The following is a 22,988-nucleotide window of genomic DNA, read 5'->3' on the forward strand; positions in this document are numbered from 1 at the left end:
TGTCTTTCTTTCTTTCTTTCTTTCTTTCTTTCTTTCTTTCTTTCTTTCTTTCTTTCTTTCTTTCTTTCTTTCTTTCTTTCTTTCTTTCTTTCTTTCTTTCTTTATCTCTCTCCCTCTCTCTCTCTGTCTCTCTGTCTGTTTCTCTCTCTCTCTGTCTCTCTGTCTGTCTGTCTGTCTGTCTGTCTGTCTGTCTGTCTGTCTGTCTGTCTGTCTGTCTGTCTGTCTGTCTGTCTGTCTGTCTGTCTGTCTGTCTGTCTGTCTGTCTGTCTGTCTGTCTGTCTGTCTGTCCCTCCCTCTTTCCCTCCCTCTCTCTCTCTCTCTCTCTCTCTCTCTCTCTCTCTCTCTCTCTCTTTCCAACTTTGTACAGTTGTTCTGATTCATTGGAAGTGGAACCCACTCAGGAAATCAATACACCTACAGTATATATACTGTGCAATAACATGCATTTTTATAACATACCCTTTTTCACTTCAAAATGAAATATAATAGTAGGGTAAGCTCTTTTCAGTGAGCTGACAAGCACAATAGCAGCAACCTGACTCTGTTCAACCTGAATGGAACACCTTTCAGTACATGTCAATATTTGTGAAAACCTTTAGTTGTACAGCTTTGTAGCAAAAGCTTGTCAATATCTGATGTGAGAAATCACACACACTGGGGGAACCCTTTACTTGTACAGTTTGTTTGTGGTAAAAGCTGCCATGACAAAGGTCTATTCTATCGTAAGCTAATGTCTAATGATGTTCTGTGAGGTCCAATTATAGAATACTAGCCCATACCCGTTCGCAGGGGTGGACTGGACTGGCCACAGGACGTACCAGGCATATGCCTTGGTGGGCCGACCCTATTAGTTGTCTGTTTGTTACGTATCATTTATGTTGTACTGTAAATGGGGTGGTGTTAAGGGCTTGTATTTCAAGTATTTGTATAGGCCTCGACCCGATAATTCAGTAGAGTATCTGCCCGCTGGTTGTGGTGGTTTATTACTTGCGCAAGCAGAGCGGGCGATGTTTTTCATCAGGTTCTACGATGCGTATATCCCGAAGCAGCATATGAGCATATGACGTGATGAAGATATGTACCAATGCCAGGGTATAATTGGTTATCGATGGTGATGTAATGATATGTTTCAGTGTCGGGTGGATTAAAGGTAATGCCCCTATGTATGTAATCTGACACCACTGCCATATCAAGCACAAGTAATCATTACGTCATACGCTGCCACGAGACCGTGCAAGTAATGTTTTTCGTCATGCTACGATGCGTATGTCCCATACCAGCATATGACGTGATGAAGATATGTACCAATGCCAGGGTATAATTGGTTTTCGATGGTGACGTAATGATGATATGTTTCAGTGTCGGGTGGATTATATGCTGCTACGGCAGATACGCATCAAATACCGCTAATCAACTTACAAATTACAATTCAGTGATGCTTGCGGAACTCGACTTCGTGTCGTTCCTGACCGCATCCCTGTCGTGGCAATAATCACGTTAACCCACACCCTCTCGTGTAATATTGCTTAATTGAAGATGGCCTTCAATGACATACAGTGTACAGGACATTCAAACAGTGCAGTGAGTCTAGAGGCGTGGCAACAATCATGGACATTCGTAAGGAAAAGTTCATATACCAGGAATGTCCCCATGAGGACTGCAAGGATAAGATTGTTGACATTAAAGAAGGAAATTACCGCTGTGAGAAATGTAGAAGATATTAGTTTGAATATAGACTCAATATAGCAAACTCGTGGGGGGAAAGTGGTGTCATGCTCCCAGGAAATAATAATAATAATAATAATAATAATAAACTTTATTTGTATAGCACCTTTCATACATAAATGTAGCGCAAAGTGCTTCACAGGGCAAAAATAGAATACAATAAAAATAAAAATAGTTGAAGTTCTTCTGGATCGGAAGAGAAGGTCACTGAAACATCTGAGAAAGATTGACGGCGTTGGATTGGCTTTCCAGGATATTTTATTCATGTCTTTAAGATCAGAGATGAGATAAAGACATATAATACGAGAGTAATCGAAATTGGACCACAGGGAATATAGCAAGAGTCTCATCGACAACATTCACAGAATGGCCAGATGCCCAGAGCCTACCCTGTCACAGGCTGACTCATGTGGAGAGAGTGATGCAGTACCCTTCCCCAGAGAGAAGCCCGGTAGCGTCACCGCCACCAGGCAAGCCTTCCCTACTTTGAGAGAAGATGAGGGGGAAGCTCTGGACAGAGGCCCGACCCAGGACAGCACAGACTCCGCCGAGGCTGAGAAGTCGCATGGCGGTGCATTTATGGCCTACTTGGGTGCAACAAGCAAGTAGGCACTTGACAGAGTGGAGTTCTAGTTAAGATTAAGATGTAAGCCCTGCAGGTCCATACACATTAATCGTGGACTACCTATACCGGTATGTTAAACCACCTCGATAGAACATCTCAACAGAACTTGCCCAGGTTCTTATATTTGCTTGCAAGGAGTCATATAGCCTTTGTCACTTTGTTTGATGATAATATTGAACACGGTCAAAAGTGTAACAACACTGTTGTTAAAGTGCTTCTGCAAGATATTCTTCAGTTAGTTCTCACTTCTCCTTTTTATGAGCATGGCTCTGCAATACGCTAGCGTCTAAAAGAGGGCATGTGTGTGTGTGTGTGTGTGTGTGTGTGTGTGTGTGTGTGTGTGTGTGTGTGTGTGTGTGTGTGTGTGTGTGTGTGTGTGTGTGTGTGTGTGCCGTGCGTCAATCAGGAGGACCTGCAGTTGCGCAGCTGTGCAGATGCACACACACACACACACACACACACACACACACACACACACACACCTTTCACCTGCTGGTGCTGTAGTCCCCAGAAATTATTTATGCAGTACTTACTATCCGGCCTGGAATTTCATTTTGATTACGGGCAAGGCCACTTGACATTGTTTGTTTGAGGGCATGAATACCAAATGCCAGCAGCAAGGATGTCAAATATTTTATATTTAGTTTTTCAGGGTTAGGGTAGGGATGATTTTATCTTTAATATATAGTATTATCAGTACTAAATTCATGAATAAATTCATGAATAAACTAGAAAAAGTGCCTTTCTGGGCACAGGTCTTCACCTGGAGGATATGAGTGTGTGTGATGTTTGGCAAAATGTTTAGGGGTAATATAAACATGTTTTTTTGTTTGCTTGCAACAATTTTCTTCATTTCGTTGAGGAAATGCAGACCCAGATCACTCATAGCATCTCTGAGGATAGAATTCTGGATGAGCAGGACATTTGTACAAAACTTTGGAAGGCAATCTTAGCTAATCAGTGTAGAATCTGAGAAATCCAACAGGCTCGTCTTGATCACATGACTACAGAGATCATGTGTACCGATTTGCGTGAGATTTGGATGAAATCTGTGCGACTAACATAAACAATGTGTTTTGCAGAAATCGGCCTCATGGTGGCGCTATAACCGGCAGATGTGGAGGGATGCAGGGAAAATGTTTTTCCATACCTCTAGGGAGTGTGCATACATAAGTTGTACGTAAAAACAGGAATTGGCCTGTTATAGCGCCACCGTGAGGCTGATTTGGGGGAAAGATTGTGGCATGTCGTCCTCTGCCAAATGTGCGTGTATGGAAATTGGACACTGTTTGTGATTTGTGGCATTTTGTTCGAAACGGACCAATCATGTGAGCTTTGGAAGCCAATCTTAGCCAATCAGGATGGAAGATGGGAAATTGTGCAGATCTGTGTTGATCACATGACTATGGAGATAGTGTATACCGAATTGTGTGATGTATGGATAAAATGTGTACGAGTTATCTACAGAAATGTGTTTTGCCTAAATCGGCCTCATGGTGGCGCTATAACAGGCCGTTGAGGAATATTTGGGGCAGAGGTTCGTCGTTGGCATCCAGGAAGGACACACACACACACGGACGGAGTGCAAAACATACTCTCTCCCCATGCCTTCGGCCTGGTGGAGACAATAAATAATATGTTTATTTCACAAAATATTCTGTTCTGGTATTTAGAATTAGAGTCATACTGTAATAGGCTCAGCCCTCTCTAATCAGAGTCCCTGGACTCATTATTTTGAACATGGGGATGGGATGTCAGCGGGATTGATGATTCTTCAATCACTGGTATCTCAAAACCACATTGACATGCAGGAAAGAGGCGGAGGAGAAAACAGTGAAATCAGCGGCAGCCGGCAGGGCAGGTGGACCATAATGTTTTTGAGGGGCATAAGGCCAAACTGAGGGGCAATGGTGGTCATGCAGGCCTACATGAAATTCCTATACTCTAGTAATAATTGTCTTGCAGTCTTTCATCGACTTGCTACAGAATTGCTTAAACTAAAGAACCGCTTCAATACTTTTATGTTCAGCCATGTTAATGCTGACTGATTCAGCTTCATATTACAGTAGTTGACTTTGTACTGACAAGCTGTTCAGGCTCAGCCACTGTAGTAATGCAACCCCAAAGCATAAAGCCGCCATCATTCTTTATTAATGGTATGTGGCCAGAGTGTGTTCCACTAAATGTGACATATTGCATTGTGGCAAGTCAGCTCTACCATTAACGAGTCGGTCCACAGCATATTGTGCTAGTAGTGTTGTTCTTCACACATGTTTTGTCTGTAAAACTAGTCATTTTTTGAGTAGAGGCATCCTTCTAGCCTGGCTTTTGGCCAGACTCGTATTACACTGTCCTGGTCGTGGATATGTCGGAGGCAGATTGGCGTCTGGCCACTACGAGGCTAGCATTCTTCATCTGTCCTGAGCTCTTATAAAATGTGTTTTCAAAATTAACTAAATATATAGTTAGTGAAAATAGATAATAGCAAAGATCAGAGATCTTTGCTATTTATCACTTAAGTGGCATATGGTTAATCTGCAATAGACTCTGGAAATTATTCATTGTGTGATGGCATAATTACAGTGCCAGCACGTTTATGCATACTGATTAGCATAATGATGATGGCTGATTATAAAACAACTGTACAGAGGTGTACAATGCTTGGTAAGGGGCCCCGTTATTTATTTGACACTACAAACGTTGGATGATGATGATGATAATAATAATGAATAGGCTAAAAAGAAAGTCCTACCAATAACAAAAGTTATCATTCCTTACTGGCAATTAATTTGGTTAGGTTAAGAAAACGTACTATTAACCTGTCATGATAGTAGCTGTGCTGTGCACCATACCATAACAGTCTATTAAAAAGAATGCATCATTCAGAGGTCTATTAAAATCCTGAAATTCACACATTAGTAATAGAGGACGTTATGGGGAGAATAGTGCCATCAACTTAAAAATAGATTACAATTATCTGAATCCACTAATGTCTTTCATTTGAGGAAACCTTTAACAATACAGTGGGTTTCAACAAAATGGCCAATAGGTCAGATTTATCATGCGAATCCCAGTCATCACTGACCATTTCCCCCATATTGCTTTTATTGCTTTTGGCAAAAAAAGGATGATGGAATAACCCACCAGAGGAGAAGTAATGGATTTCTCCCATTAATGATGGGCTCTGAATTAGCAATATAGCCATCCAGGCGTGAGCAGATTGACTCAGTTCAGACCTAATGTCGGAGAAAGCTCTTTTCATTGCATGCCTGCTCACTCCACTGATGACTTTCTATTCTAGATCCTTCCTGCTCTGAATAAACAGTCATTATCTCAGTAGCACTTGACTCATGTCATTTCACCGCTGTCTGCTGCAGTGCCTACGTAGCTGCTCCATTCACTCTGGGGAGCAAAAGTTGCTATAGTGTGTCCGTTGCTGTACCTGTCTTTACCTGACTCTGGCCAGTTTGTTTGTGACAGATGCCATGCTGAATTATGTATAGCTCAGCTTCTGTGTGTATGTGTGTATATACTGTAGGTATTCACAGATACATTGCATGGCAGGAAGCCAAATTATCATGGTAGCCAAACAGAGACGACTTATCTTCTGCTGTGAGTATACGTTTGGGCCGTATGAAGGTATTACGGTAAATCAGGGTATTTTGAAATCCCGACGGTATGATTTTCAATACCATCAAAAATACAGACACTCATGAAATCATGAAAAATTGCCACGTATATATATAACTTGATCTTAAGATAACTTCTTCAAAGCAGTGTATTAGCCACATCATTTTAACTGTCAGTCTAAAACCAACACCCACACATCATCTCTGTTCAGCCCACTAATACACTAGTTCTGATCTCTCTAGCTGCGACTCACAGATTGACTGGCCTAGTTAGTTGTTTGTTATTGTGAGTGACTAATTTCTCTTTCCTCAGGCGGACTTCTATATCACCAGCAGCCCAGCTTTTCATTTTTGTTACCTTCATATAGCATATACTGAAAGAATGTCAAGGATTCTATATAGAAGCCTATTTATGAGTCACTGCCACCTTTTGTACAGGTTTAGCATAATGTGAGCGATTTTAGGAGTGCCAAAAATCACAAACCACTTAAGAAGCGAGAAAGATTAGCCAGTCTACAAGTTCACAAACTTGTGAGCTTGCAGATTTGCTACTTTTGCTATAGTTGAAACAGTTGGTGGAAAGAAATAATATTTGAAAAATAAGATGCCCAAAATAAGGACGCCAGGGTGAAAGTAATAGCAAAACAAACTAGAGATGCCAACTTGCGCATTGCACACAAGTACGCCATGTATGGCCTACTTGTGCGCAAGCAGAGCACGCCATGAGGTGCACTCACCACTGCTGGTACGACTGCTGCTCTGACATACAGACATACCCAGCCGATACATACCCCCATATTGACCTTATACCAATTTTGAAATATACTTTAGTTACGTCATCGAGATCAGTGGTTTCTCATTGGCTGGTGGAATGTACCGCCATGCATGCATACTTGGTCCCTGATTGGCCGAGCGACGCCACCAATACATACTTGGTCTGATTGGCTGAGCGACACCGCCGACATACGCAGCCGATTACAGTACTTGTGCACTCTGCTTGCGCGAGTAACTAATGAACAGGAGGTGGTTGCACCACCTCGCACTTCAAACGTAGCCTAGTAATTGCGTAAATGGCCTTTACGTCAAGACTTATGCATTACTAAAATTTAAGCTGTTGCACCACACAACAGGTCTCTTGTCGTTTACTAACTTACTAGCATGTTATATACATTATAGAATGCTGAAGGATTGTTACTGAATGTCACAAATCTCTTTCATTACTAACCTCTCTCTCTCTGTTCTCTGTTGTTTCCCTCTTGCAGATCTTCCATATGACCTATGACCTGGCTAGTGCTGTGGTAAGGATATTTAATTTGATAGGCATGATGCTGCTCCTGTGTCACTGGGATGGATGTTTACAGTTCCTGGTGCCGCTACTACAAGACTTCCCTCCCGATTGCTGGGTGTCGCTAAACGGTATGGTTGTAAGTATTGCTTTTTCTTCACCTTTGTTTGTTATTTTGTCCTATTAATGAACAGTGAAATAAATCAATGCTCATGATAAAATGTCACCATTGTTTTCAACTCACATTTTAGAGAGTACTTTTCTTCAATAATACTAGCAACCATAAACCACTTGAACCCCATCATCCATATCCTGGTGGAATATTAGCCAAAAATACAGATCTACAGCATGTTGGTTAAAGTTAAAGTTCAGAAACCCGTTCTCACAATAATACAAAACTAAATATAATTATTATTTTAAATCTTGTTTAAAAAAAATCTCCCTAACGATGATGTGGATGGGTTTCTGAACTGCCCACAGCTCTTCTATGAGACACAGAGCGAGTAGAACACAATTATAAAGGTATTTTATCATTATCATGAGGACCAGTTATACGAAGATAAGTCCTTTAACCAATTAAACCCCTCTAGATCTCGATCTTTACCAAAATTACAGATGTACAAGCCCACAACATGTTGTGAGCTGGTAGATCTGTATTTTTGGCTAATGCTTCACCAGAATATGGATAATAATAATAAAAAATAAAACTTTATTTGTATAGCACCTATACTTCATGACATGAAATGCAGCTCAAAGTGCTTTACAGAAAAATGGAGAATAAAAGAAAAGCAAGGCAACAACATTAAGAACAAGCAGTAATGCAATACAGTGAGGACATGAATAACAAAAATAAAAAATAAAAGATCAATTAAAAGCAATGTTGTAGAAGTGGGTCTTGAGCTGATGATGGGGTTCAAGTGGTTTATGGTTGCTAGTATTATTGAAGAAAATGACTCTCTAAAATGTGTCCTAGTTAAAAAAGGGCACTTGCCTCTTTTGCCTGGATTGTGACAAATAAATATGCTTCATGTTTCTTGTTGTCCTTTCGCAGACATTACATTAGGTAACAGAGGGAGAGAAGCTAAACATACAGTTATGCAACTGTTTTGTTTTTAGAACGGTACATGAAGTGTTTCAGTGCTGAGATTTCAAAGTATATGGTTATTATTTGGCTTACACTCACATCATATTTACATACATACAATTCTCACCCCAAACAACTAGACTTGACTGTACTGAAGTCTGATGTAAAAGTAGGCCTGATCTATTTTCGGCCCTATTGCCACCTATTGCCAATCACACTTTGACTTTGTTGTGAGTGTGTGTATATTTATTTTCCTTTCCTTCAATTGAATGAGGAGTTGAAGCCTGACAGGGGGGGGAGTTTCCCCGGTTGGACGTAGCACGTGGAAGGAACACGTTATTCCAACCAGTTTGTGTCTAGTCTGAATGCAGTGTGTTAATAAATAAGTAAATACTTATATATTTTATTATTTTGTTGACCAGGGACTTTTACTGTAGGCCTCTATAATTGGTCTGCTCACTTTTTGCCGCTACTTCAAACCTTCACCGAAAATAGAAAATCTACACCTAGACATGTTTGATCCTTTTTTTGCAGAATGTTCGCTGCCAGAATAGGGATGCTAGGGTTCATGCCATTAAGTCATTGTAAAAATGTGAATTTTGACATTGTATAGTGTACACAGACAACTTGATTAGTAATATTTGCAACTCAGAGCGGCTGTTTCTGAGTGAGTACAGAGGCAGTCAGAGTACAGGGTAGGCCGTGGCTCAGGGGTAGAGTGGCCGGTAGAATGGCCGGATGGCAGCCGTAAGTTGCCCAGTTCGATCCCGGGCTCCCCCAGAGTCTGTGTCGAAGAGTCCTTGAGCAAGACGCTGAACCCATAATTGCTCCCGATGAGCAGGTTGGTGCCTTGCATGGTTTCCTCCTCCATCGGTGTATGAATTGGTGAATGTAATGCATAATCTATAGTGGATTTACCACTAGTAAAGTAGCACATTAAACCCAGTCTACACGTCAAAGAGTCCCAGAGCGAGACGGCAAGATGTAACGCCTATAACAACAACCCCCTGCGCGTTCAGCCATCTGAGCAGCCATCTGGCAGGGTAAATGCAGAAAAGTACTTGAGCTAGTGTCAAATCCATTACATTCGGCATAGGCACAACATGAAGCGCAGTGCCATTGTCCTGCACAGCCATGCCAATAACCACAATATAGCACGACCTTGAGCATTTTATTGCCATTTTGGCTTTTATACAACAGTTACCAACACAATATAACAATATATTCATATTGTGGACCAATTTGATATAAGATAAAACATGTTTTGTGAGTGTTGTATTTCTCTCCTTGTAAATACAGACATGAACTAGTCCCTGTTGACTCAGCCAGACCCCTTGAGATGGCTCTGAGCCAGACAACTTTCAGCCAAGCCAGACGATTGTAGATCGCCAACAACCCCCCCGCCCCCCCCCCCCCACACACACACACACACACACACACACACACACACACACACACACACACACACACACACACACACTTTGAATGATCTCTTTTCCTCAATCCCCGTTCTTGCATTCATCGATATTATTTGGCTCTCTGTCGGCTCTCTCCCTCCTTCTCTATCATTCCCTCTCTGAGTTGGGGTCAAACAGCCCATGGTTCTCCTCTCAGAGGGTCTGAGAGTGGATGGGTCTCCTGGGTAATGCTGATTGTAAATACTTGTCTCTTCAATTGTCCCCCTGCCCAGGCAGACCTCACTGACTGCATGCTCTAAGTCTAAGGCACTGGCTCATGTTATTAACTGAATTATTCACTATGTTATAACACATGTGTTACAGTAGGTCACATGATGTGACTAACCTGTGTTATTTACCCCAGCAAACGTTGCCCACATCCCCATCTATATATCAAAAATCCTTTGCAGTAATTTCCTGCATAACTGCCATAATTAATCTTTTTACCAAGATCCTTTTACAAAAGATGTGGCATAATAGCCACTCTATCGGTGAAATCCTAAAGCAATTTAAGATTATGAATGTTTGCTATTAATCATGCACACTACAAGGCTGTCAGGTGCCTTACAGCTGCAACCAGGAACCTGGAATGAATACAAACTTACTTTAACCAATCTGTATGTTTTTTGATTGATTATTTTATCAAACAATAAAAAAATGCAGTACAGGGTACAGTCAGACATATTGGTCCAAAAGCATAGCACCAAAGAAAGAGCTTGCGGTTCTTGTTTCCATGGGCCCCAAAGAGAACAAATAGAGATAGAGATTCAAATATTTAACAATATTTTAATGTATAATAAAACATATATTTGTTATAAATATAGAGTACATATATATGCCCCCCAACAAACAAGTTACAAGAGTTGTTTAATCTTGTTACTTCCAGTTGGGGAATATTGCCAAAAGTAAGTCCTTCCTGTCAACCCCAGACCTTGAAATGGCCATTCATGCATTTATCTCATCTCACTTAGCTTACTGTAACTCCCTTTTCTATGGCCTCAGGAAAAAAATATTGAAGAGCATGTCATGCTCTTCAACATTTCTTCAGCAGTTCTTTATAGGGTGGTTGAGGTGCTGTCATACAATACTATTGAACCTGTTAAGCCCCTGCGTGGCTCTTTAGATGTTCTACTGGTTTTTCAGCTTATAGCATAGTTGGGGAAAGAATAGAAAGTGTACAGCCTAACACATTAACAGTGGATTTTGACATTTATGGCCCCAAGTAAAGCCCCCCCAGGAGGACACCGATAGGAGACGTGCCTGCCTGACTATCATCATACATGCATCTCCATCTCAACACATTCCAAACCTTTGAAGATATTGCATGCTGTGCGTGCAATATATAGCACCAAAAGAGGTTAGTGTGTACATCAAAGGAGGGCAGAAAGATTCAGAAGTTGGATCCTAAAGGCAAAAACACAATTATTTCATTTCCTTCACTCTCAGGTATACAATAGTATGCAGTATACTCTATACTGACAAATAAATGCCTGAGATCATAATAAGTAGGAATTAAATCTCCTCTCCTCTCGTCCCCACTCCCAGTGCAGGTCTCATGCACATTTCAGGGTGGCAGAGAATATCAAAGAACTGCCGTCGAGGTATATAAATACTTAATTTCACTGTCTCCCCTGTCAGGGGAATGACTGCCAAGTGAGATATTCTCAGTCCCATAGGTTTCCATTGTCCTCAGCTGCTTTGGTTGCTGGAGGTTTAACCTCCAGATGGAGCATGTTGCATCACGTTCTTTTGTCTCGTCACTCGTTCCTTCCTCCAGCTGTAAGGACAAGAGAGGAGCCAAAGAGGATTGCAGATATTTTTGAGTGCTGCTGTAGTACGGTGGTTATGGTTGTTATCTACTTGACTAATGGCCTGACAGTAGCGTCTTCCTCTTTGGAAGTTGCATTTACTTAATCAACAGGCGAGATAATGTTGCTGCTGTCGAGGTGGGCGGGGTGAGACTGAGATCTGGGCCGTTGGCATGTTTGCGCGAGTGTGTGTGTGTGTGTGTGTGTGTGCGTGTGCGTGTGTGCGTGCGTGTGTGTATTTTGTCACAGTGCATTTGCACATACGTACAGCACATTGGATTTGGCCTCTGCATTTAGCATATCATAAGTAGTAGGAGCAGTCTGCCCTTTATATGGCACCTGCAGGGAACAGTTGTGTGTGTGTGTGTGTGTGTGTGTGTGTGTGTGTGTGTGTGTGTGTGTGTGTGTGTGTGTGTGTGTGTGTGTGTGTGTGTGTGTGTGCTCCCTGGGCCGTGCATGCGCACGCGCGTGTGTGTGTGTGTGTTTGTGACTGCGCACTTGCATGCCTCAGTGCGGCTGTCTGTGTGCTGTGTATCAGTCGGCTGGTCTGTTTGTCTGTGCTCAATGTCTTTGTCAGTTTCTTGTCATTGATGTATGGTAGCCGGAATTCCTGCATCGTGTCTGTAGATACTAAATGAGCTATTGATTTTCGTGGCATGGAAAAACCCCACCCTGTTGGTGACGATTATGTAAGACAAAACATGGACGCTGTGGGAACTGTGAATTGAGGTTTTATGCATTTCTGCATACATGGGCCTATAGGTTCTGTCTATAGGATTGATTGAAAAATGAGTTACAATGAGTACAGGTCAGGGTGCGTGCAGGTCTATGTGTCTCTGTGCATGTTTAGTGTGAGAGTGGGTGTACACGGCAAGGCTCATTTGAATTTTGATAGCTGCACAGTAATCCAGGACATGTTGGCAGAATTAATGCCTGAGAGAGAGAGAGACAGAGAGACAGAGAGACAGAGAGACAGAGAGAGGGTGCGCACAACCGCACAGATAAAGCACAGACAGACAGACAGACAGACAGACAGACAGACAGACAGACAGACACAGGAGAGAGAGGGAGCTGGCAGAGTATAAGAGACAGAAAGAGAGAGAGATACAGACAGAACATTGGAGTGCAGAGTAAGTGTGTGCGCGCGTGTGTACGCATGTGAGAGAGAGAGAGAGAGAAATGGGGTGGAGAAAGAAGGGAGGGTGTGGTGGCGATGGCCGGGGGAGCATAGAGCATAACCATCCAGGCCAGGGCATCAGTCACATCCACCGGCCTCTTTTGTCCTTGGACCTGCCACCATTTTGGCCCATCCATCTCTGTATGAGTCACATCCAATAGACTGCCTCGGTTCAGTTTATAAATTAGTCAGACGTTCTCCCCTCTCACATCTGGCTTCAGTCATGGTATGTTCGGTTCCCGATGAGCTTGGTGAAGTACAGGATTTGCTTAGTTCCTTGGAAATTGCATGTTGTGCTGTTTACCCCCCCCTTCTTGTTGATAATAGCGGCCATTAACCACACTCATGCAATTGTTAATTAGTGTATTCTATAAAAAAAATCCAGCTTGAGTTTATGTATCAAAATGTATTTGTACAGTACATGAAGCAGCCTCATGCTAAGGAAATAGCATTCAGGGGTCACGGTGGCACAGTCGGTTGTGCTGCCTCACAGCTAGAAGTTCCTGGGTTCTGTGCTGTGGGCGCTGGGGGCGTGTTCCCTTCTCCGCGTCAGCAGTGCCCATACCCTATAGGTGGGGTTGACGAAAGGGCTTTTCTGTGTGGAGTTTGCATGTTCTCACCGTGTCCCCTATAGGGCAGGGGGGCCGCCAAATTATTTTGGGTGGTCCCCATATTATGTATATATATTAAAAAAAAAAATCCTTAATGATTATATCTGGTTTCAGTATTCATTTATGATATATTTTCTCTATTATTAAGGTTATTTTTGCAGTCCGTTCATGTTGGTGGTGGGGAGGGGGGCGGGGGTCGCGAGACATGGCCACAGCATTTCCGGGGGTACCCAGCCACAAAGGTTGAGAACTCCTGCCCTAGGGCAGGTACCCTCACAAAAACAAAAAACAGCATCCTGGTGTTAACGTAACGTGTTCCTTCCACGCGCTACGTCCGGCCGGGGAAACTCTCCCCTGTCAGGTGAAAAGAAGCAGCTTGGACTCCTCATGCATAGAAGGAAGCATGAGGTCAGTCCGCTGGCTCCCCCCCAGGTTGTCAGAGGAAGTGTAGTGCCCAGGATTACACTGGTAATTGACACTGGGTGGGAAAAAATGGGTTACAAAATTGTGGGATATAAAAAAAAGCAGATAGGCTCCTGCCTATGGCCCTCAGGACATGACAGGGCTTAGTTATGTGACTTCTGTACATACATACACACAGTATTGGTATATGAAATCATTTAGATAATACAAATTCTGTAGAATAAATTGCATCTATTAGTGTGTTTGTGAAGCATTGCATGTAGGCCTACATGGAATGTGCTATTCAAATAAAAAAATATACTTTGTGCTCTTTCACAATGCTATTCCTCCTGTTATTATAGGCCAATAAGGGTACATATATCCCTAAAGCACAACAAACTCAAATTGTTTACTTCTGGAGGGTCTCTGGAACAGCATATTTTCAGATGGGGGTCGGCGGCCAATTACATAAATTTTTTGGGGTCCTTGATAAATAGTTTGAGAATCACTGACATAGAAAAATACGTTTTTCAGAACTTAAAGGAGCATTCATTGATTTGGGTGATTTGGAAAGGCCCCTCTCTATCCTGATTGGATGAAGGCTGGGCCACCTATAGCCAAAGACGAGGGTTTTTTGACCCCCAGGGGTTAACTGGGGACAGGGAGGAACTCCTTATATGGTCAGCACTCAGCACACTCTATAGTGGGGAGGATTATCACAAGTGATATTCCAATCACAAGTGATATTTGAATGAAGTGAAATCACTGAATATACCTTTAATGGGTTCTGCCACCTTCATGATCTGTCAAATACCATTAACAGTTTATATTTTGCGAGTCCAGATAGACTGCTGTGACTCCTGCTTGTTAGGCTTATCATGCTGATTTATAGTTTGATAAACAGCACGGCATGTTGGTCCCATTGCTCCTGACGGTGCTGTGGAAACGCCGCGGTGTCCTTTGTTTGCTCTCGGTGAGAACAGCTTGTGGTTTGATTATGTAATTGATAAATACAAAAATGGTGCATCGCATGCGAGAGACAGCTTGCTGGGGTTTTTAGGAAGCTACATGATTGAGTAATTAAAAACATCAACTAATGGTTCGCTTTTTCTGAGAGTTTCACTGTGATACATGGGAGAACACATTAATGAAATTGCGGCCTTCTGTTTGATGAAAACACAGTTAATATAATCTGTGAAATATCTGCAACCTAGAAGTACATTGGAATGATGTACCCGTACTTAGTATTATGTGAACAGTCTAAAAGTTATTTTATTTAATAGTAACGGAAACGGGGATAGACTCGCATGTGGCCGTCAGGCTTGGGAATCAAACCCTTGACTGTCTGTCAGGAGCCATTATGTGTTTTCATTTTAACCACTAGGCCATCTGTGCCCCACAATCTACAAGTTTTGATTTATTCATTTAAGTTATATAAAAAATATATATATTATGCATTAGAAGTGACAATATCATTCACAAGAACCAGGAACTTCTGTTTTCAATGAGTGAATGCATGTTAGATGCATGTTTAACGTGGAGTTTGAAGTTGAATGGGGTTATATGGGGGGCATGTCTCATCAAATGAATTTGAAATATCGATCTTATTGAATCAAGTAGTGAGCGTGCTGTGGAGGGAGAAGGCTGTTTTCGTGTGAGCTCTGTAACAGTTTTATTTTTCTCCCTGCTCTCCCTCTATCCTAAAGGGGATATAGAAAACCCATCCAGTATATGGCCAGCCCTCATGTGAACTGCAATGACTATCTCTGCGTGCGTGCATGGATGTGTGCATGGCTGCATATATGCATGCACGTGCATGCGGGTGTGTGTGAGTATGCTGGATGTGTGCCGCAAGTTTCACCTTAAAACTTCTATTCTGTCATTTCCTCTGCACAGAACAAATTTCTGGCTATTTACTTGATTTAGTTTAGATTAATCTCGACTCCTCACTCCACCAGGGCGAGCTGCTGGAGTGGCGCAATCTAAATTATTTTCATTATTGGAGCTGACAAGTGTAATTATCAGATAATCTTCTCATCAGTGTGTGAAAGAAAGAACTAATGGAGACCTAATTGTATCTATAGATGAGTCAGCAAGAGATGATCATTCAGCTCAGCTATTGAATCCCAGTTGATGTGCACTTTGGTTTTAACCACTTCATTTCCACTTTGTCACAACAAATTGCTAAAATAGCGGCTCTACAAGCACACACTGTATGGTTGTGTGTACGTACGTGTTTGTACATCTGCAAACTTTGTATGCACACTGCCAGTAGGCCAAAGAAGTACAGTATGCAGGGCTTAAAGTTCTTAGTCCTGGGGACGGATTTCAGTCTTGAGGATTTCATAGGGGTTATTTAAGGAGATCAGTGCAGATTTGCAAAAAGTAATTTTCAGTCTTGGGATTCTTTTTGGCTTTAAGCCCTGAGTATGTACCTTCACTTTTAATTTGATAAGAGAAGTCAAAGGGGTCTGATCAGGCTGAAACCTTGACCTTGAGTCATGAGAGCCATAGATATGTATGTGATTGACATAAAAGAAAACTATGTCACTACTCACTAGCCTGGCGTAGCCAGACTAATATCACTGCGTCAATTAGTCTAGAATCTCTGTGTGAAACCTGCGGTGCAACTATACGTACTGTACTGTAGCACTACTCATACTCTAATGTACTACTCGTACTTTAGCGTACTGTACTGTACTATTCATACTCTGTAGGTTCACATGCACACGCCGCCCAACAAACAGTGCCACCCCAGGTCATCTAGCCTAGCGCATCTGTCCGTACTCACGGATGGACATGCATACATGGGGATGGATGGACGGACGGACTATTATACCTGTGTGTTGGAGCGGTTAGGCACCGCTCAAAAAACGAATGCCTTTGGTGATAAACCATATTTGCACACTGGGCCCTGATTGGTCCCATACTACTTCGGAGGGAGTGAAATCCAATCACAACTGAGAGGTGCCAGTTGTGAGGGCAATTCTTTTTGCAATGTCAGATCTGTCAAATCCGCCAAATCTGCTTCAATGGCAGATGTCACAGGCTGGCCACATGGAATCTGAGAATATCAGAGCCACGCTGTTCCCATGTGGATAGAACAATTTCACCTGTAATGAAATGCCCCAAATAGGGGTGCCAAGTTGAAAGTAGTTTAAGAGGCTTTGGCAAGAACGGCTGCTTAAAAACCTCAGAGACACCAGGGTGCGGACAGTGAGAAATTCCGAGTTGAATAACGGCATAGCAAGATTAACTATGTCAGCAGGTGGGAGCGACAGTGATTAACTGTATTTCCTAGTGAATTTGTATTTCTTTCATAAGCTATATTCTGTTTTTGGGGAGACAAGGTATTCTGTGGAAGAAAAAGATTCCCCTCTCAGCACTTTCTGTTCAGAGAGGGGAAACTATTGGAGTCAGCAACTTGGCTGTTCCCACTACAAGGGTATACTGGAGAGCTGTCACATTTGTCCCCAGGATGGATCTTGGCTTTCACAGATGTCGGCAGGTGATGCTAGCTCAGTTGCTTCACAGCAGCTGAGGACTTAAGATCTCTGGGGAACATTACATGTTCTGAACAGTCCCACCCCTTGTTGCTACAGTATGTGGACAGTTTCGTTGTATAGGACCCCTAGAGTGACATGGGGTTCCTTGCTTGCCTTCATGTCCCCATGGGTTAACCACCTTCAACCTGCAATGAATCTCATGCAATTATCTTATTTAAGTATTTTTTAATTCAACACACGTACTGCACCCATACAATCGGTGTGATGTCTCTCAAGTGTCTACACTTTTCTCCATGCAGAAGTCCAAGTAATATGCAGTAATGCAGAAGAATTGACAAAAACAGACAAAACTACTTCCTCCATATTGACATGAGCTCAAAAGTGTACACAATTTTGGGGTGAAGTTTTGTTCACATAACTGAATTCACAGCATTTTACCACTTTAACGTTTAAACCCATTGGCTGGAGTCCCCCTACACCTACTTTTCCCCCCCTTTGCACCAACTTTCTTGACCCAAAAAATGGCCGATCTACAAGCTCACAACGTGTCACATTGCAATGTATCGTGAGCTTGTAGGTCTGCTACAGTATATTCTCCAAACGTTACCAACACAATAGAGATGCTACGCTATAGGGTTCAAGTGCTTAAAATGACCTATTGACAAACTACTGTGTAAATCAGACATCTAAGAGTAAAACAAGTAAGCAGTACAAGCAATTGATTGTGATTGGATCTCACAGCCATCAGTCGCTTGACACCCAGCGGCAAATAGGAAGCCAAAGGGAAGTGTGATAAGCCTGAAAACGGAGTGAAAGAGAGAGAGGGGGGGGGGGGGGGAGAGGAAGGGTATAGCGTTTAGTCACTCAGTATGAGCATTAGAGGCTGTGAAGCATGAAGGAGATGTTGGCAGGAGACTCTGTGGAGGTTCAGTGATCCATCAAAGAAGAGCCTGCCTGCTGGAGGAGAGCCTTCCCTCTCCTCTCACATTGCAGTAACCCTCCACTCTTTGTCTGTGTGTCTGTCTGTCCCTCCCTCTAGAATGACTCCTGGGGAAAGCAGTATTCCTACGCTCTCTTCAAAGCCATGAGCCACATGCTGTGCATTGGGTATGGTGCACGGGCGCCCGTCAGCATGTCCGACCTGTGGATCACCATGCTGAGCATGATAGTTGGAGCCACCTGCTACGCTATGTTCGTGGGCCACGCCACAGCTCTAATCCAGTCACTGGACTCATCGCGCAGACAGTACCAAGAGAAGGTAAGCTCTCAGCAGCCGCCCACATTATTATGATGTTTCACAGCAGGATACAGGTGGCAGGCCTACCTTGAAATCAACCACCGTATCCCTATACTATATGCATAGTTGATCGGGGTTCCCCAGGCTCTCATAGGCCAGTTCCTTTATATGTATACATCGAAAATAGACCTACAGTACAAGCTTTCAACGTGTCAAAATAAGTTGTGAGATTTCACCAAATGTTGTTGTGGCAGATGTGTTCAATGCAGCTCAAAGTGAATTTACTAAGATATCTAGTTTGTCGCCATCCGACCTTCCTAGCCCGTGTTATAAAAAAACTGCCGAAAATAGCCAAAACTCAGCAAAAGTGGCCATTTTCAAGATGTTTTCCTATTATCTGTGGAACGTAAGGTCCAATCTGCTCAGTTCAAAGTTTGATGGAGATACGTGGCTTTGAGAACATTAAGCGCATAATAACACTTTTCCGGATTTACGGGTAATTGTTATGGTAATTGTTTGGGCCGGGCCTGTTCGGGCCGGCCCAATTAGGGCCAGGCCTTAATTTTGAGGCCTGTTGAGAACTTTACTAAGACACTGTCTGGGTTAGTGTAATCATGGATGACATTTGTTAAATAATTGTGTAGCATTGCAAAGTAAAGGCCTTATCTAAAGCTATTAAGAGGATTATGCATGATCTGACATGTCATCATTAAATGTTGTTTAATTAGGTGTGGCATAGTAGGAAATCTAGCAAACCACTGGGCCAATCGGCACCAAATGTCTTGTAGCTGCCAGTAGGCCAAGGAAGTAAATTCCTGAATATCTTTCACATAGTGATTTTTTGTGTGTTTGAGAATAGTTTTTAAGGGTCTCAGATCTACCGTACTGCTGTCCCCCAAGACTAAAGTCATCAATATGATAATAATAATAATAATGAATTTGATTTATATTGCACTTTTCATTCACAAGGAATCCCAGAGTGCTACATGGTTAAAAACATATAATCTATCATAGAAGGTTAAAAAACAGGGTTAACAAAAAGAAAGAAAACAGTGCAAAGCGACAGTTCAACACAAAAAGGCTTTCCGAAACAGGAAGGTTTTCAGGCCTGTTTTAAAGCATTCCACAGTCTGCGGCACTGTCAGGTCCATGGGGAGGCTGTTCCATAGGCGTGGTGCTGCCGAGCAAAAGGCCAGGTCCCCCATGGTGCGCAGTTTGGTGTCAAGAACCTGGAGTAGGAGTTTGTTTGCAGATCTGAGGGTGCGCGTGGAGGTTGTTTTTGGAGGGTTGATTAGTGTCTGTAGGTAGGGAGGGGCGTGTCCGTTTATGCAGTTGTTAAGTGATCAGCAGGACCTTGTAGTCGATCCTGCATGGCTGTAACGGGGAGCCAGTGCAGTGTGAAGAGGATGGGTGTTATATGGTCATGTTTGCGGACTCTCAGGACCCTGGCAGCGCTGTTCTGAATGTACTGCAGCTTCTGTACATTTTTGCCAGGAATCCCAATGAAGAGGGTGTTGCAGTAGTCCAGTCTAGAGGAGATAAAGGCATGGATCTTCTCTGCATCTGACTGGGTTAGAAGGGGACGGAGTTTGGAGATGTTTTTGAGATGGTAGAATGCGGTTCTGCACAGATGCTTTTCACGTTGATGTCATCAACGTGATATCAGAGACGGACAGGGAAGCCATGCTGATATTAGTACTTGCTTGTTGTTGTGTTTTATCATTCTTACACTGCAGTGAAAAAGATACTTCTTGAAATGTGCTTTCAGTAGATTTTCCCCTTGGCCTTCTTCTTTAGCCTTAATGAGGCCAAAGTTTCCACAGATTGTATTCTGATAGGGAAAGGATTTTGCCTCCAAGCAGATCAGACGTTAGGGCATGGGGGGTTCACAGACAGAACCAAACCTTTATTGCTTGGGTTCTGCCTGTGAATACGTTTCACAGACTTTGTTCCTCTCTCTCGACTTTATCCCCTATTACATCACCTTTTTTGTGTAGGGTGATTATCCAGCGATTCAGCCCAGCCACCATCTGTGATCTTGAATTCCCTGTACACATGGGCATGTACTGGCTCATTCTTTTTTCACAAATCCAAGTTTAACTCCCAATTCTCCCTATTGTATTACGTATACCTCCAGGGATCAATAAAGATTGATCTTTTTTCTTACATTTTTATCCCACAATTTTGCAACCCATTTTTTTCCACCCAGTATAAATTATCTAATGTAATCCTGGGTGCTACACTTCCTCTGCCAACCTGGGGGGGGGGGGGGGGGGCAACTGACCTCATGCTTCCTTCTACAGTATGCATGAGGAGTCCAAGCTGCTTCTTTTCACCTGACGGGGGAGAGTTTCCCCGGCCAGTCGTAACGCTTGGAAGGAACACGTTATTCCGACCAGTTCCTTTCCCATCAGGCGCCCCGGCTGGCCAGGGGGAGGTAGTTTAGTGTTTTGTGAAGGTATACCTACCCTCAGGGACATGGGGAGAACATGCAAATTCCACACAGAAAGGTCCTTTCACCAACCCCGCCTCGGGTATGGGCACTGATGACGCGGAGGAGAGAGCACGCCCCCAGCGCCCCCAGCGGGAATCGAACCCAGCACCTTCTAGCTGTGAGGCGACAGCACTACCGACTATGCCACCATGCCCCAGTTTTTTAAATATGTTTATGGACTCACTGCTCTGGTGCTGGGTGTTATAATCATCTGTGATGTCTTAAGCCACTTTGGAGCATGGCAGAAATTTGTTATCTGATACTGTACAGATAAATTAGCATGACTGAGATAAACAGATGACTCATAAAGTCATTTGTATTCATATACCGGTAGCTGCTATATAAATATAGCAGCTGATATGAATACAGAGTCAACTTGAACTCAATGTGCTTCACAATCAAACATACAAAAAGGAAAGGAAACAGATTCACCGTAGAGTTACCGACCAGAGATGCAATCTGCCACACTTGCATTGTGGTAGCACACACGGACGCATAAGTTACCTGCATACTGTAAGACTGCAGAGAATGGCTTTTTGATTTTCACATTAATAACAAAAAATCCTTACTGTCATTCAAGTTTTACAGGTCCTTAATCATACCGATGACATGTGAATACTAGATGAGCTGATATATGAGCACACGTGAATGACGCACGCATGCGCACGCACACACACACACACACACACACACACACACACACACACACACACACACACACACACACACACACACACACACACACACACACACACACACACACACACACACACACACGTACAAGCACAGCCGAAGACAGGACTGACACAGACACACATCAATCACCTTGTGAGAGGTACTTGGCAGAAGTCTTATCACGGTAGGACATACAGTACAGCATCATTAGGGTCACCTTGACTGTGACTATGCGAAGGCGTGCCCAAATGGGCTAAACAGTTTATTAATTTACACCCTGTGTCTAACTGCATTTGCTGTTATCGTTTCCTTCTAATATGATGCTTGCGACCTTGCCAGTCCGTCCTGTGGTCAATGCGTCTCAGCAAAACGCCCCTCTCTCCCCTTTGTTCTACACCAGCGATTCTCCACCTGTGGGCATCAATATAACATCAATATTAAAACAGGGCCTGGTAATTTTTTTCTTTAAACCTTGAAACATGAGTTGGGTTTTTTTTAAACATATGTTTATTGATTTTTCTTTACAACATAAATTGCAATTATTCACATATATTTTTCCCCATACACCCACATGGCAGCACAAACACTAAACAAAAAACAAAAAAGCAACTGCACAATGTCAAAACATGAGTTTTAATTGTGATAACAATAAACAGTAGGCCTATACTATACTGTTCCAAGCTGGAATACAATCGATTGATTGATCATTAAAATAAACATGCTCTGAAAAGGCAAATGCACGGCCCACCCATTCATGACCACTTAGCTTACTACTGTACCTTGTATCGAGTATTTGTATTTTTGGATACTTATGACTTTCACTCCACTACATTAATATTTCAAAGACAAATTTGTAATTTTGACTCAAAACGCTAGTTTTGTCTCTCAAAACTATTGCTGATCTATTTGTACCACAACTTTTTTGAACTTTGACCCCTCTGTCACATGGAGCTATTTTTTGTGTCCAGTATCACTATGCCAGCAGCAGCACAAAAACATAGTTCTATGTGACAGAGGGCGAGGGTCAAAGCTGCACTACAGTATATGGTAGAAATAGTCAACAATAACAATTACGCTAGTTTTATGGACTAATTTATTTTTAATGAGTGGCCCCCAGTGACCCTCACCAAAATTAATGAACGGAACTACTTAATATTCACCAAAACCAGACCAGAACTCCCACTACCGTATATTAATGGGAAGTATTTCCAAGTCCAAAAATCAAGTCCAAGTCCAAAAATCTGAACTTCAAGCCCTATTTCACATGTAGTGA

General features: G+C 42.6%; 1 protein-coding gene across 1 annotated transcript in view; it reads left to right on the forward strand.

The window, feature by feature from the left end:
- Window positions 1-22,988, forward strand: part of hcn1 (hyperpolarization activated cyclic nucleotide-gated potassium channel 1) — a gene marked incomplete at both ends in the record, with an annotated part of 94,895 nt that overhangs the window by 42,489 nt on the left and 29,418 nt on the right. The window contains 2 exons of the mRNA XM_080756815.1: window positions 7,242-7,403; window positions 18,349-18,567. Of these exons, the coding sequence (XP_080612941.1) occupies window positions 7,242-7,403; window positions 18,349-18,567 (381 nt within the window). The remainder of the gene's footprint in view (window positions 1-7,241; window positions 7,404-18,348; window positions 18,568-22,988) is intronic.

This window comes from Protomyctophum bolini, assembly GCF_963924005.1.
Source record: "Protomyctophum bolini genome assembly, chromosome: 22".
Classification (NCBI taxonomy): domain Eukaryota; kingdom Metazoa; phylum Chordata; class Actinopteri; order Myctophiformes; family Myctophidae; genus Protomyctophum; species Protomyctophum bolini.